The sequence below is a fragment of the Osmia bicornis genome, chromosome 13 (genome assembly GCF_907164935.1).
Source record: "Osmia bicornis bicornis chromosome 13, iOsmBic2.1, whole genome shotgun sequence".
Classification (NCBI taxonomy): Eukaryota; Metazoa; Arthropoda; class Insecta; order Hymenoptera; family Megachilidae; genus Osmia; species Osmia bicornis.
In genome coordinates, this window is record NC_060228.1 from 6,595,309 (window position 1) to 6,612,502 (window position 17,194).

Here is a 17,194-nt window from a genome sequence, read left to right on the forward strand (position 1 = left end):
CGCAGAGCAAGATCGATGCACGCATTTGAAAGTTTCATCCAAAAGAAGAACCGATCGATTCTGATCAATGTCCAATATCTATTACCTACTCTTGGTATTAGAAATAATCAATAAATTAATCAAATTAGGATAACCAAACACAGATATTAAATTCAAAACCTAAGTGAAATAAAATTTAATTTTCTACAAATTTCTAATGATTATAAATGTGTTAATAAGAAGCAAAATTCTAAATAAAATATTAGATCATTAATTTCAACAAAATTTTAAGAAAATTCCATCAATAATCAGCAGACTGAAACTGCACTCAAAGTCAATATTCCTGCGATAATAAATCAATACAGGCGATAAATAGAAGATTCCACAGTGTTAAGGAACGCTTCTCCGCTAGTTCTCGCCTTCTTGTCCAATCTAGCCGCGATTAGGTGGAAAGTTTCGCGAGAAATGTACGATAACCGCGGGATACATAATCCACTTCGGACTAGTGAAGATAGAACGGAAAAGTTTTTCAACGTTTCTCGGCATAGTTTCCCTCGAAGTTCGATACACGCTTTTCCATTTTGTGGCCGGGATAGGAAGCACGCTCGCTGAAAGTCTGTTCGAAACATACGGAGACCGCATTAACTTGCGGGTTAAGTTTACCAGCTTGGAATTCGTGTCAGAGGTATTTTCGTTTTAAACGTTCGACCGGTATCGATGATCAACAAATTAACATACAAATTGTCCAAATTTCACCATCTTATCGATATTGCGATTTCGAATCGGTTTCGATCGAACCAATGGAAATAAGGCACGAACGGAATTATACAGAATTACTACAATCGTCTAATGTTAAATGGATATTTCTGTATTAGAAAATATACGAATTTAAATGTTGCAAAGTTAATACAAAAATTTCCACCGCTGTATCTTTATTTATTCCAATGATTTTCTCTAGGTGGCCTAATTTGCATTTTTCGAGGATCAGGACCACCCTAGCCCCTATCTAATTACGCTAATGCCTATCCCCTGAAATTTCATTAAAACCAACGATAACCACATCTGAGGCTCTGCCTCGTTCGATGACTCAGCCTGTACAGTACACAACGTACACTGTCGAGTGTTTCACAATCGAACGAACACGGGACTAAACAAGCCGGAGTCCGGTATCGGGATCTTTCGAACGGGAAAAGAATGCTCATTAAATCCAATTACCCGAAGTTTCGTCGTTAGGACGGTCGAAAGATGGTTGCCGATAGGGACGGGTAAGGCTGAAGAAGCCGGTGGTTTCTACGGTTCGATGGATCCGTTGTATTTCGTCTTAATCGTGGCTACGGAGCGCGCCGCGTTCCTCGTAGAAAATTAAGGGGGAGGAAGAAACCGGGAGACGTACCACGTTGGATAATGGACAAAGCGAAGAACACGAGCGGCAAACAAGCGGACAGGTAGGAATCTCGGCTGCTGGCGACGAAAAGCAGACGATCCGAGGAGTCGAGAAATCAAGACGAGAAGGAAAGCGAAACGGTAGAGGAAGTAAAAAGTAAGGAGACGAGATCTCCTTGCTAGCGTCCTACTCTTTCAGACCCGAGAAGATGGTGAAGTTTGGAAAGCCCGAGGCGTCCTGGAACACCGTAGGAAAAGGAGAATTCCCGGGGAAGGGGCAACGAGAAGTTCCAGAAGAGCTACAGGCGGACAGGGTACCCCGAAGACGTCGAACACAGAAGAGAGACAAAGAGACAGGCACTGACAATGAGAAAACGAGCAACGGCCACGAGGAAGAAGGATACAGAACGTGTAAATGGGATGCTGAAAGAAAGAGACGGATAAATCTGGAAGAGTGGGCGTAGAATACCGACACGACCGTTCAAGAGGAACCGTAAAGAGTACCCAAACTTCGATGGTTATCGATGATATCACAACGTACACTTTTGGAAATTATTCTCTTTTACGCGTAGAGAAAAAAAAATATTCAGGAGGTGAAATCGTGAATACGTTCGGTACAAATGGATTAACGAGTTACCTAATGGAGTACGACTCGTTTCTCAACCTTTTCGGTGCGGTATGCTCCGAGACACGCCTTTCTCGTCTCTCGCGCTGGCTTTTGCATCGAGTCTCCTCGCGCGTCCAATGACTCTCTTTTACTGCATTCAATAATAATAATCATAAAGAAAAGACTTCGTATTATGGCACATTTCACGTGTACCACGCTTTTGTGTCATCTATAAAAAAGGATACAGCCGCGTATTTCATAGGATTTATGGGTGTTGTAATTTATAAAAAGAACAATAGGGTCGTATTTAAGTCTTTGTATAGTATAGGTGATAAAAATAGCTAATTTTCACGTTATAATTTATAGGTAACATGGATATGAAATATAAATTGATCAAACGAACGAATAGAAAAATTTGATGATACATGTGTTTCTGGTTGATCTAAAAATCTGTACAGTACAGAAAAACATTTTCGATTTACAACTGGAAAGTTTAGGATACTGATCAAAGCTCGACTCTCAAAGGATACTTCACACGAACGGACGAACTTTTGTGGTGGCAAGAGCATAAATCATGGCCGAGTATCGCAAGACCTTTAACGTGCAGAGAACCAACGACTGTCGAGCTGCTGATGCATATTCAAGCAGCGGGCGTTGAGTGAAATCTGGCCGAAGCAGCCACGATTACGTGTATCCGATGCACGATCAAGACGTGCCATTGTTTCGTCATTACGTAGCAAAGGAACAGTCTAGATAAGCTTCAACCCTCGTCATAGCTGACGATTCTAGCTCTGGTCAAGTTACAATGTATTCCGACCGTGTACCTTTACCAGATGTATCGAAGAACGATTTCGAGAACATTAGTACTGAATTCTTCTTGGATTTATTTAAAATTCATACTTTGCTTTCGGTGGAAATCCGGGAACGTGAATTTTGGAGCTGGACGTGCAGAGAAATATGAAGAAGAGGGTGGTATCTCAAATTTTTTATTAATGCAAAGTCAATTGTAACCCAAATGAAAATGGAAAAGTTCAAAATTAAATTTAAATTGTCCCAAATTTCAGCAGATCACAGTGAAAGGGTTAATATTTGGAACATGCCACTCCTGGATAAAATTTCCATAATTTAAAAATTTTGCTAAAAAAGCAAACGTGCACTTATGAAACTTCCCATAATTTCAATACTTTGCTAAGAAAGCAACCATTTAAAATTGGTAGCTGCCCGTAATGGAGTCTCGATTCTCGCGTGTATAATGTTACCACGAGTATTAAAATAAAACGATCGAAACAAGACTGAATGAAAGCCACGAAAGCACAACGATGTTTTGAGAGGATCAAGAGAAGAAGACAGTTTGAAAAACGAACAGCGAACTCGCTGTCAAAGGGAGACGTATTTGGAAGATGAATTCCGATGATTGTTAGGGCGAAGAAGAAAACAGAGAGGATTCGAGGTCGAGAGAGGCTGATTGGGAAAAAGAGGCTGACGAAGGGATTCGACTGGTCCCTCGAAGAGGAGGATAAAAAAAAAATATATAGAGGAAACAGGAGTCCCGAACAGTCGAACAGGTTGAGGTCACGTCAGAAGATATCTTAGGTCCAGCTTTTCGGACGGTCTCCTTTGGAATTCGCCGAGCACGCAAGGGATATTAAAACGAGTCGAGTAATTTCCTCTGGAATTCGTCGGCTGTCTAATTAAACTTTCCCGTTTCGATCGATAAGAAAAGAAAAATGTCAGCGAATGACGGTGCTGCTTCGGACATGTGTACATGATAGATGTAGAGATTTTGATAATTGAAAACAGAATAAAATAATTATTAGATCAGATCTATTAAAATATTTCCACGCTATAAAATCTCCCAAATATAATTCCCTCAACAATTTCTTCTTCAATATAAAAAGAAATCTAAAGAATTCAAAGTATCAAAAATACTAAACAATTAACAATAGCTGGGTATTCCAACCATCAGCTACGAACATATTCCTCCTCTGGCATACCAAAGAAATTCGTCACGCAATCACCGAACGAAACGGCTTTTCATAAGTCCCTCAGGTGTGAAGAGGAAATATCACTTTCGCCGCGAACCGTTCGTTCGTCTTCTCATTATCAGCGAAAACACGGATACATATTTTACGGAGGAGGTGCAGAGGTTGAGCCACGGAGTCGTGACGACGAGAAAGAGATACGCTGACAGACGAGAAATTAAGAAAAACCGAGAAAAAGATGGAGAAAGGATTGCAGCCGGGTATGGTAAAGGAACAGAGAGCGTGAGAGGAAACGGAGAATCTCGTGAAACGCGAAAGAAACGGAGATAAATTTTGTTGTGGAAGAAGGGTATACACGAAGAGATGGATGCATTCGAAAGGGACTGGCCGAGAGAAAGGGGGGACCCAGGAGAAGAGGATCGCGAGAAGGTGAGGCCCCCTCTGTGTGCCCGAGATAACTCGGAGGACATTGAGGCCCCGTGGGACTGGCGAGCTACGGAGTTTCTTCCTTCTCTTCTCTCTCACGGATACGAAACTGAGAATCTAGGACTCGGCGTGTATACGCGGCATGTAGGTACGTGTACATATAGTTTGCTACGGTACGACAGGCACGTTCGTGCACCAACCATGCTCTCCTCTCATCGTTTCTTCCTCGTGCACCACGTTTTCTATAAGGGCGCCGTGCCCAGTTGCATCATTGCCGCAACGAGCTTTACACCGCTACAGGGAGTTTCATCTGTACTTTAAACGAGACGTCTTGTTCTACCTAACGATTTGTGTACCTTCCATCCTTCCACGTTATGCTTATGCTCTACACGCTCTCTGTAATAGCTCATTGTTCGCGTGCAACGATCGCGGAATAGGTGTACAGGCTCTCCCATGTATTTGGGACAGACTATAAAATGGAATTACGAACTGTTCTATATGTCAATCGAAGCGTATTTTTATCCTCTACAAGAATGTATTAAAGTACTTTCGACGAAAATTGATTGATTTGAAAGATATCTTAGGAAGAGATTCCTAGGATCTCCCTGTCTCTCCCTAAGATATCTTCTAAAATAATCAATTTTCCACTTAAGTACCTTAATACTTTTTTGTCGAGAATGAAAATACGCTTCGATACAGCAAAGTTCATAATTCCATACAAATTTTTAAAACTTGGCCCACTTGCCTGGGGCGTCCGGTATACTAACTCAACCAATGATTTATAGATGCATTAAATTTGCTTAATGTATGCATTTATGTAAAATTTTAGATAAAGTATCAATTAAGATAAGCTGTGCCAATTTTGACACCCGCAATTTTATTAAGGGTTAAAAAAATAAAATTAATCAATCACGAATGAAATCTGGTTCCTGTTCTATTACAGTATCGGTTTGAGCAAAGAGCAAATCGTGTTTACAAATATTTGAAGGGAATTTCGGTATCCCGATAGTTATTACGTAAGATCTTCTGGCCAAACAAACCTCTGTCCTTCGACTTGTGAGAATCGTAACAGTGTTCCGAACCCCCGAGAAACAATTTACGAGTTGAACCCTCTGAACAAATACATGGAGTAATCCGACGAGCCCTCCGTCCTGTGTTATTTCAGGTACCCTCTGACCCCAAATGACGCTCTCCATATTCTTTTTTTTTCTTCTTATTCTTTATCGATCGGATTAAACGCGACCAGTATTTCAAAAGGATTTTCACGAGTAACAATATAACTAAAAAACCCACCCCTTTGTACCTTTTGTTCATTTTTTACCCTACGACCAATAACTTACACAAAAATATGGAGTCTTTTTTACAATCTCTTTGTTACATACTAAAGGCCTTATGTACTTGTTTTTATTAAACTTTAAGCTTCAAACTGATGTGTCACAAGTGTTATTTTGTGAAAATTTTATTTCATCAAATCGCGCCAGAACTTGTACCTCTCAAAATTGAAGATAGTTTGATATAATCGATGGCCATTCATTTTGTAATAAGAATATTAATGAAGTGTTTGTACCGTCATTTTCATCAGTCTTTAAGCTTTAAATTGATATACCACAAGCCCTACTCCGCAATACTTTTATGTCATCAAATGATCCGAGACTTTCAATGAGCAAAAACCTAATATTTTAACGACGAGCAGTGCAAGTGTTAAGCAGCAGCGTTATTATCCACGGCAAAACGTGGCCTGCTTTCGTTAACGATGCTGAACACCGTTCCTTTTCGATGGGACTGCGAAACGAACGAGAGTGAAAGAAAAAGAAAAGGAAAAGGATGAGGCCTACGCGTCGGCCTCGTTCCTCCGCTATCCTTCCTCATATTCCCAGGTGAAATTGCCCAGGGTAGCCGACGGAAGGCCGAACTATAGACTTTTTGAGGTTAACCGCATCGCAGTACGGCTTTTAATGGTCAAAGCCACGAAAGCTGCTCGTATTTTAAGCCCCCGCTCGACGCGATCCCGGGCAAATTCTTTCATCGTCGATTAACTTCAAAACGGAATACCGGGCAACCGCTAACGAACCCCCGCTGTAATTATGAATTTCTTTCAGGCTGCGAAAACAGCCGGGTACACGGCTTTCCTGAAACGATTACCAACGGAACGGAGAGATACGGTAACGACGCCGAAGCATCTCGACGACGCGACGCGAACGCGATGAAATGCATACATTTTTTTTTTCTCTCTTTTTCATTTTGACGCTCGCAAAATTACGTAATGTTACTTTTGAAAAACCGTCCGTATACGAGTATCGATCAGAAAGCGGACGGTACTCGAGCGTTGTATCAAAACGTTAATTGAATTTCAACGTTGCACGCTGTCAATCAATTATATTCGAAAACGGAGTAAAAAATAAAAAATTAAAAAAATACAAACGCGTCGAAGCAATCGCTAAATATATAATCTGACGAACGCGGTCGTGGAAACAGCGCATGCCATTCGTCGTCAATCATTTCGAAAGTAATTGCACCCGTTAACAAAAATGAATTCTCCGGTCGCCATGTTTGTTTCGATGCTGAATTTCATCTCTCCTCCCACGGGAATTTTCTATTAACGGAAATAGGGATGGAAACTGGCCAATCGAATTTGATAGACTAAAATATTGTTCTATAAAGAATTCAATCGTTGGAGATGATTTGATGACATAAAAGTATTACAAAATGGCACTTGTGACGTGCCAATTTAAAGCTCAAAATAGACTGATAATGTCTATATAAACGTTTCATCGATATTCTTAAAATAGAATGATTGATTTATCGTTGAAACATTAGATAATCTTTAATAGAGAATACTATGTTGTGAAATAGTTCATTCAATCACCAGCCATTTTAAGTTAAAAGAATTAATGAAGCGCTTATGTAGTCATTTTCCTTAGACTTTAAGCTTCAAATTGATGTATCACAAGTATTATTTCGTAATACTTTTATGTCATGAAATCCTGTCAGACTTCTTACTAATAGTCTGAAACTAACACAACGCTGTTCTAAAGCAGATAAATCAATCCCATCGATTCTATAACTAAAAATAACCAAGCACAACTAAAAAACCAATACCGTCTTAGACTGGATGTTGAATTGCAAATGGTTAAAATCGAATAACCGCCTCATGAGTTCGATTTAATTCAAGGCTCTCCTAAACGCGCAGTGAGCACGTTATTAAATTACTCGCGTAATTCTTGCCAAGTGTACGCACAGCGAAGATGATCATCTTTAAATAATGACACGTGTTTAAGCTCCATAAAATCATGATACCGTGTTAAACCGAGTGCGACTAACCGTGACATAGAATTCCAGCGTAACAACGACACATATGGTACTATCCACAACGTTATTCGCAATCAACCAACAGTATACCATCAATTTAATAAAAATCAAAACAACAACAACCAAAAAATTTAAGAAAAATCCATCGCAAACACTAATGGTGTAATTAACAGGATCGATGACCTGTTAGGGTCCTTGTTCACCATTTTGACCCTTTCAGGTAGAGTACGAGTCATGGATAACCAAGAATGATTCAACAAATATGTACACAATAAAATTGGAGCCAGGTAGTATTTAGATAGCGAATCAGCAAGAAATTTTTCTTTTTCTTTTCCGGCTTAGAACAAAATCTGCCGGTTCCTCGGACTTGTCGACCGGTCTAACATGGGTCGGATGAACAGAAACAAAGAAGCTCGGTGGCAGAGACAAAACACTTAAAGAAGGAAGCATTCTCTGCTCCCTAGCCTGTTTGTTTCTTAGTCCAGGAAGTGAACGTGGCCTGTTACCGAGCATACAATGAATCCCGACGCGACATTGTACGTTATCATAATGTTCGACCGACCTCCGAGGACAAAAAGCTTGTCCCTCCCTTCTGTCGATCTTTTGCATTTGTTTCTTTCATGGACCTCTCAATGCAAGCCTTCGTTGCACATCGTAAATGTAGATGGTTGGAACATTTCAAGAGAAATAGACGAAGGTCGTACAATATTGGGTTGCTTGGAAAATTCGTGGCGAATATTAATAATAATATCAAGGTACAATCTTTCGTAATAAAATGTTATGTCCAGAGGGTCTTAGAAATTTCTTCTATTTTCCTGCCACAGAATTTCAATAGAAATCAATTCATTAAAGTAATCGATCAAAAAGTTCAGCAAGCAAGAATCTGCTGTATCATTAACGTCTAAAGATCAAAGGATAATAATCGAAAGCTTTGATGTTAACAACTGTAACGAATGCTCTGAATTTTTCGAACAACCCACCACGTCCTTGCTGTTAAATGAAAGAAAAAGAATCCATGGAATGTGACTCACCTAAACGGCCGCGTTGTAACGGCGACGAGCTATCAATTTAACGACGATGAAGTCACAATTTCGGATGATTTAGACAGGGGGTAGGGGGGGCAAAATTAGTGTCACACGCCCCCCCAATGTCGCCGATCGACCCCCCGTCCTCGATGTTACTCCTTTGCAACGTGCTCCGTTTACGGCCACACTTCTCTCGCCACGCACCACGGACCACTCACAAGTCGCGGTTAATTCTCTCGAACCTCTCTTTATCACTTCTTCTACTTTATACCCTTTCGTTCTCGATTACTCGTTTCTTTTCGCTCGGAGGTTTACCTGTAGCGGGCTCAATCGATAGACACTCGCGACAGTCTGGTTACACTGTTACACTGGTCATCAGGGGTCGAAGAAACGTGCGACGAACAACGATAACATCGTTCGTGACCTTCTCACGAATATATATACGTACGTTTCTCCCTCGAAACTATTCTTCAAAACGATTGTCACTATTTTTTCGTTCGCGCACCTTGCCACGTATATACCCGTCGTGGTTTCTTACTCACCACGCGTTCTATCTGTCCTATCTATCTCTATCTACCTATCTAACCTATCTATCCATCTATCTATCTTCCTCCCTCTTCCGCGTACTCTCAGACGCGCAGAATCATCGTGTGCGGTTGTTCGATTCCTCGGTGTACACTCGGTATGCGTCTTCCAAACGTTATCCCTACGCGGCCCAGGGAGAAGTGGTTAAGGAACGTCGTCGGCACAACAACAACCACCACCACCACCACCACCACCCACCGACCACTGACTCTTCTTCGTTCCCCGTTACGAAGTGGAAACAGGTCCGTCGATCCGGAAGTGACGAGGTGTCAGCCGTGTTCCGGCGCGAGGACCACCTTATCCGTGCACCTACCTAAAAACCATTTACGGATCGATCAGAGGCTTGTCAACGGGATCGAACGAATTGTAAACCGAATGGAAAGAAAGAGAGAGAAACCGATCCTTCTAACGTGTTTGATAAAGCATCGAAGAGAGCCAGTATGGCGCCGTGGTTCGTTCATCTCTTTCTCTAACCCCTTTCACTCTCTCCGCCCATACACACGCACGCGATCCTCGTTGTCCGTTCCTCTGTAGGCCGAATCATCATCCTTCCCTTCTTCGTCACACGCTTGGAATCCAACTCACACCAGCTGCCCGGTTAACCACGCGTCTACACACGACTGTCAACGCGCGCACCAGTTAGATTCAGAGTTCTCGGTCCACACCACTTTCAATGAAAATGAAATTCACTGAATGGGTGATGTGACATCTGTTGATAATGGTAGAGACGACGGGCACGGAATGGTCGAAGTTAGAGAGAGAGACGGAAACGAATGAAAAATAAGCAAACGTCCACGGTACAACGACAGATACAATGGACACACTCTCTGATCGACGCGCGCTTACCACTGTGTGTTTCCCTCACCCCCTGCCCACCCCTATTTGACTCCCGTAGACGTCTCCTTTGATAGCCAAAACACGAGACACCACTGGCGAGAGGGATAATGAAAAAATAAAAAAGGTACAAGAGTCACCGAAAGTGGCACAGCCCCCAGAAGAGCACCACCGTGCATCGGTGTCAGGGCGTTCCGTTCGGTCGCCAATGCCGGCGTGCATACCCGGTGGTTCTTCACCGCCTCGGCGCTAAAATGGCGATCGAAGTGACAGCTCTCGCCTCCTCCTCGGCTCGGGTTTGGTCGAGCAGCCGCTCTTACGACACGATACTAACACGCACCGACTATAACTCCCTTCATCTCTCTCTTTCCCCTTTCGGTTTCCAACTCGTTCCGATCATTCTGCTCTTTTTACTCTTTTCATCCTCCTAACCTTTCTCTCCTATTTCATACACACGCATGCACATACACACTCTCACGGCACGCGGCACAACAGAATATAAGAAGGTCGATGGTTCGAATCGTTTTCCCCTTCGGCCGATCGAATCGGGGGTTGCCGGGGATGCGTACCACGCGAAACAGTCGACGAAATCACGATAGATTTTCACAGACACCGGGTGGAGGATGCTTGTCGATGGCGGCTCGAAATCTCAGTCCCGGACGACGCCTACACCACCACCACGTACCACCGTTAATAGCTGTGCTTGCCCGGACTCACGGGACTCGACTGGGCTCCGCCAGGCCACCATATCCCCGCCGCACTTGCGCCAACCGGCTATTGCTCCTACCCTTCGCGAGCATGTACTAACCGTTTCTCGTTCTTACGCCCACCCCCAGCGCAGTTCTATTAACCGTGCAGACTAACTGAACCCCTGCGGAGCTCCCACGCCCGCGAAACAGCCAATGCCCGAGCCTCTACCGCAGGACCGTCTAACCTTCCACAAGGGCGCCAAGTCAATGAAAACGTTTAACGTTTGTCAACGAACGATATTCTTCGAACATCGTTACAGAAAGAATAGTACAAAAAAATAGGGTAGTTAGGTGTCTAGGATTTTGTCAGGGGGTTGAAATTTGCCACCCCATTAAAAATTGATGAATTGGAAATCGGAATTGCTAAATAGCATCAGTGTAGAGAGAAGAAATGAAGGTTTATAGTTTTTTAATGAAAGATTGCAAGGTGAGGTTGAATGATAATTATTTTTGGTAAAAGCAACAGGGCGAAGGGATGAACGGGGTTGCGTGGTGTGCAACAGATTTTTCTACCGCGACCGCGGGCAGTGGGAACGTAAGCTTTCAGTTTACTAATTTACTAATTACTCCATTTTACAAAATTGGGACGTCGGTCAATGGAGAACCCCATTTCAGCCAACGCGTTAATATTGTATTAATTACGGAAGTTACCGGGTGGAAAGTTTGAATAATTACGATTATACTGAATATGTAAGTGTAATAACAAGAATAAAAAGAGAAATAAAGTGGAGGATATCAGAAGAAGACTCTGTAAGGTATGGAAAGGGAATGATGATGATCGTTTGACGCAGGCATCCGCGAGTATGAGATTCTCCTATACGGGGTTGACTGTTCAAATTTTTCTACCTCTCTTTGAGGATACCGGCTTTGCCGTTCGCTCGCTTAAAATCCGTTCCTCCTACATCGATCACATCCTGTAGAGAACCGTACCTTAACGTTGATTTCTCATTGTAAGAGACTGTTCAACGATTTCAAATACCTAATATTTAATATAAATGGCAGAAAATAATTTCTATTAATTTGCATGAGCAAAGTGCTACAAGGGCTCTACTATTCGAGGTCCTGCAACGCAATCTTAACTCCATTTTTACATCTTTAAATTTCTAATTGTAGACGAAAGTTCACTCAATAAATACTTATAAAAATCTATTTCGTATCTTTTATACTTTCCAAGAAACCCATCCTAAAAGTTGCCCACCCCTTACGTAGATTGCCAGACAGAAGCTGTTAAAAATTGCATTGCTTTGCACAAATAATGTCTAAAATATTCCTAATTAGATAAGTAAAGGGATTTCTAATAATATGGATGACGAATCCTATGTCACCCCCTATATTTGCCAGTGAATGCGTTTAAGAGTTAAGGGTTCTGTGAAATATTGAAAAGATTTGATTTGTAAATGGATGAAAGTCGTGTCCCAAAAGAGTAATCGATTAAAATTACGTGAAACAGAGTTGCGATTCTCGCGGCAACGATAGATGTCGTTTTCGTTATTTATGCGCATAGCATTGGTTTAATTCGATTTCGGGACCAGCGGCTGTCGGAGATCAAAGTTCTGTCCCGTCGATTTCCTGCCGTTCAATCGGAGCGCAAAATATCAAGCCGTGCGAACCGTAATTGAATCTGTACCAGCAACCGAATCAGCGCGACGGCCAATCATTACATTATACGAGTCACTCCCGGCGATCGACATTCGTTAGTCAGTCGTTCGTGTAATTGTTGGCTTACTAGTTTCACGTTTAAGCTGTTGGTTTGTAGTTTGAAATACCAGATAAACGTTAACAATGCGAGGCGCAACGACACCGTTCGACGAAAGAAACACGACCATTGTTCGTTAGATAACCGGACGCAACAGAGATAACCCTTACAAAACGAAGGGTGTTCCGTTTTAATCTATAAATGAATACGTCGCGAACAGAACGTTGAATCACAAAACTCAAACGCGTAGGAGTTCGATAATAGATTGAAATAGCAAGGAATATCTTTCAAATTCAACTTCTAACGATAGGGCTTTCAAAGTATTCGATTTGTTAACAAAATATTGTCTTTGTCAATTTCAAATGATAGAAGAATCAAAGTCGACGCCGTCATTTATCATTTCCCCTCGACCCTTATACCGTTTTTAGGTTCGAAGTACACCGATTGAAAAATTAAAATGAGACAGCTTGTACACAGTTCAGAAACTCACGTCTATATTTTAGGTAGAATGAAAAATTCTCTGTCATGATTTGATGACATAAAAGTATCATAAAATAGCGTTGTTCATTGAACTAAACGACTAAAAATAGATGAAAATCTCTCAAACTCCTACTCGTCAATTAACGATTAAAATATCTAATAAATTAAAAATCTAATAAAAAATTTTCCCGCAAATATGTGCAGCAAAGAACAGAATTGAATTAGAATTGTGGCTCTTTCCATGGTCCGCCATCCGCGGGGTTAAATGAAAAGCCGAGTACCATAGTTACAAAACAACCATGATTTGCTTATTAACACAAGAGTTATAGTATCTGAATAGAAGAATATTATCTTTCCCTGGCGAGTTTACGAGATACAGAAACACGGCGACAGATAATGATACATCCTGACACGTCGACACAGGCGAAGATTACAGAGATTAAAGTCGTCCCACAGGTTTGGGAGCGTCAGGAATGTAAAGTTGTTGCTTTGTTACCACGGTAAACAGTAGGAAAGCGGTGGAAATTAGTCGTTCGGCTAGGGCCAGTGGCAGGAGTGGCACCGCGATAATTAGGTTTCACTTGGTTCGCTTTAATAATCCAGACAACATGCAAAGTGCATTGCTGGGATCCTTGCATCCGTGAAAGCATGCGGTGTAGGTGTTGTGTGTCGCCTCGTGTCCATGAGCAACGTTAACCCCTCTCACCCTTCTTGATGGTTGACAAATTTTGTTAGAGGACAGCCGAAATTATTAATACCTTTTCCGCGGGCAGGCCGAGAACGAGGCGCGAAATTAGCAAGGCCAAAAGCGGTACACGATGCGATACAAGCGAGTCGCAATCGAGATAATGAAAATTAACGACGTTAAAGCGACGTCACGCTCGTAATTAATTATCGTGGCCCGTTTGCTCGTTGTCGATCGGCTCTTTGCGCGTCGGACCCTTCCCATAGGCAGAGAGAGAGAGCCATAATCGCGATATCAATCCTTCATTAATTCCTCACCGCACGGATGGCACGTCGAAACTCTTCCACTCTTCGACACCGCGATTAATTCCTCAAGACGTTCTATATATCTATATATGCATGAACCCACCGGTTCTATGAATTATACATCACCAAGCCGGCACCCTCGCCGCGAACTTTCTTGCCGCGGATGATCGTTCTTGCACTCGGCGAGATAGATAAGACAGGTAAACTTGCTTCTTTAATAAACGCCCTCGTAAATTGCTTAGGTAGTACAAAGGATTGATCCAGAAACGGATGGATCAATTGTTAAAGCCCTTCCCTTAGGTTTCCCGCAGAAACTCTTGGGTCATTTGGAAAATTTCTAATGCTATCAATATTACTTTAGTCATTTTCCTATCCAAAATAGAATTATTGAGAAATTTGCATTTCGCAGATTCTCACCTAAAAATTACTCCTCTAAATGCAAACACCCCCGTAATATTACTGTTTCGATTTTATTATCCGGCTCTTTGTTGACCGTCGATGCTCATAATATATCAAAACGCATTCGGGCAAGCCGAGTGTAACGAACTTTCTTATCTCGTTTACTCTTCGCCGGATTTCCATATCTCCCTTTTTCCACGGACCCATCCGACACGCTTGAAATCTACTCTTCGATAATGTGAAATCGCATCCTCCGCAGCCCACGCAGCTCGACCGATTTATGTTAGAGAATGCACTGTGCGATGGCAACGAGTGAAGGACACTTTCGTGTGAAGAATTTGGAAAAAATTTCATTCTGGAATGTTGTTTTCATAGAAGTATATTTTATCTTTGCATCGCAGTGCAACTATCATTTCAGACTGATCATCTATTATAGTATTCGTCATTGTACGGTAGCCGATAGCGAATGCCAAGCTGTATCGTAAATTCATCTATTGATATGGACACAATAAGCTAGGCACGTTTTCATAGGATTTGATATACGTGCAAATGTATGTACAATTAAGACTTTAATCCGGTTAACGAGCATAACAAATACTTTGCTTGAAATTTCAAATCGTCTATCGAACATCTGGTGTTCAAAAGGCTCGACATTAGGCAGACACGTGCTAAACACGTGCACGGGGTGAGTATTGTAAAAGAAAATAAGGGAAAATCTTGTGAAAAGGGTGACTCGATTTCAAGAATTTTGAAGATGACAAGCGACGTTTCATTTCGTCAAAAATTAACATTTTATTTTGAAACTTTTCACATTAGATGAGTACTCAATTATTTAGTGCTAATGAAATTCATCGTCTAAATATTCGTTGTAATTTGTAAAATACAGGTGTTGTTACAACCACATCCATTATTAGATACTGTACGTTTTTTGGATCTGGTTCAGATTCCATCACCGCTGTTTCTTTGTACAACAATGATGCTTCTGGACTACCCATTTTCACCCTGAATTTTCTCCTAAGCAAATTAGCAGCAGTCATAATTTCCTCCTCTATTTTAGACTGTAACTCGCCAATTCCTGTGGATTTCACAGAAGAAACAATGAATGTATCTTCTGGTAAAATATCTTCGTCGATATTCCCCTTTTCAATGATGTCACACTTATTGGCAACATTAATGATCACCTTATTTTCCTCTATCATTGGTCTTATTGTTTTCTGAACATGCTGAATTTGTGCTTGAATATCAGGATGACTTATATCAAATATATGTATCAAAATATCCTATAAAAAATTAAGAAGATTAACTTGAAGTTTTCCTAAGTTCCAAGGTGGTCATAGATGTAGTTATTTAACATACTGCATTTATAGCATCTCGTAACGTTACTGTGAATGGTTCTATTAAAGTTTCTGGTACATCCTGAATAAATCCGATTGTATCGACGTATAATACTTTTAATTTATTGGATAAGAATCCTTGATGTACTGTGGTGTCCAAAGTAGCAAATAATTTATTTTCAGGTTGCAAACGTGCATCTCCTGTTAATGCTTTTATCAGAGATGTTTTTCCTGCATTTGTGTACCCAACAACAGCTATGCTTGGAAAACCATAATTATTTCTATTTGTTTTCTTCAATTCTCTATGTTGTTTCAGTTTATCCAAGGCATTTCTCAATTTCTTTTCTCTATCTTGAAGTATTTTTCTTTTTCTCTCATCTAAATTTATCCTGCCCATACGATAAGTAGTAAAATCAATCATTTTCTTTCTTATATATGGCAGTTCTGCTAAGGCTACTTGCAGTTTTGCTTCTGGAGTATGTGCATGTTGTCGGAAAATATGAATAACTATAGAGTACCGGTCATAAACTGGCAAGTCAAAAGCTTTCTGTAGCTCAGAAATTTGTATAAATTTTAATAAATTTGTACTAACAAATATTGATCTAACATGTATACAATTTCTGATTTCCTTCTTCAGAGTATCAAGAGCCCCTGAACCAACTAATTGTTTTCTTTGTAAACTGAGTAATGGAACAAGCTTCTCACCAACAACTCTCCAATTTGGTAAAGTATTGATCAGTGCTATTGCCTCTGCTAATTGTAATTCAGGTGTTGTATTTCTTTTCTTATCTCTACCCCATTTTATATATGGCTGTATAACAAATACTCTATTATCATCGATAAGAGACCCTAAACAATTTTCAGATAACTCCATATAAGTACTTTTTTCTTCATCATTTTCTTCATATCCCTCATATTCTACATCAAAATCAGATTTATATCGCCGAATAACATTTAATATATTAAATTCTTTTTTCCTCTTCAGTACATACTGAGATTTGTTTATAACGTGAAAAATTTTTTTCAGATACTGCATTGTTCATTAATTATAACAGAAAATAATGTATAACCCAATATCTTTGTATTAATTAAAATTCCTTTATACTATTTAACTACTTAGATATAAATTAAATGCAAAATAATTGTTAGGCAATATGATTTTATAACCTCAAACTTACTAACAGCATGTTGCTCTTGAGATTAATATTAACAAATTCATAATTGACGAAGTTGTATTACATTTCCATTAACATTTATGATAAAATGTGCAATAAATATAAGATGTTATGTAATTATAAGATGTAAAGATAACAGTGAATGTATTACTCAATACATTTTTTATCAAACTATTACAGTGTGCTTTTAAAAACTGCTACCAGATAATAATTTTTATAATCTGTACATATTATAAATAAA

The 17,194-nt window shown here is 40.5% G+C and overlaps 2 protein-coding genes across 3 annotated transcripts in view; both read right to left on the reverse strand.

The window, feature by feature from the left end:
• LOC114872594 (plexin-A4) overlaps positions 1-17,194 on the reverse strand; it is a 239,909-nt gene that overhangs the window by 215,225 nt on the left and 7,490 nt on the right. The gene's annotated exons all lie outside the window — the stretch shown is intronic.
• Positions 15,212-16,826, reverse strand: LOC114872597 (putative GTP-binding protein 6). Its single transcript, XM_029179945.2, has 2 exons — positions 15,801-16,826; positions 15,212-15,724 (listed from the first exon to the last, which is right to left on the reverse strand). The coding sequence occupies exons 1-2, from the start codon at positions 16,812-16,814 to the stop codon at positions 15,293-15,295; spliced, it is 1,446 nt and encodes a 481-aa protein (XP_029035778.1). The 5' UTR covers positions 16,815-16,826; the 3' UTR covers positions 15,212-15,292.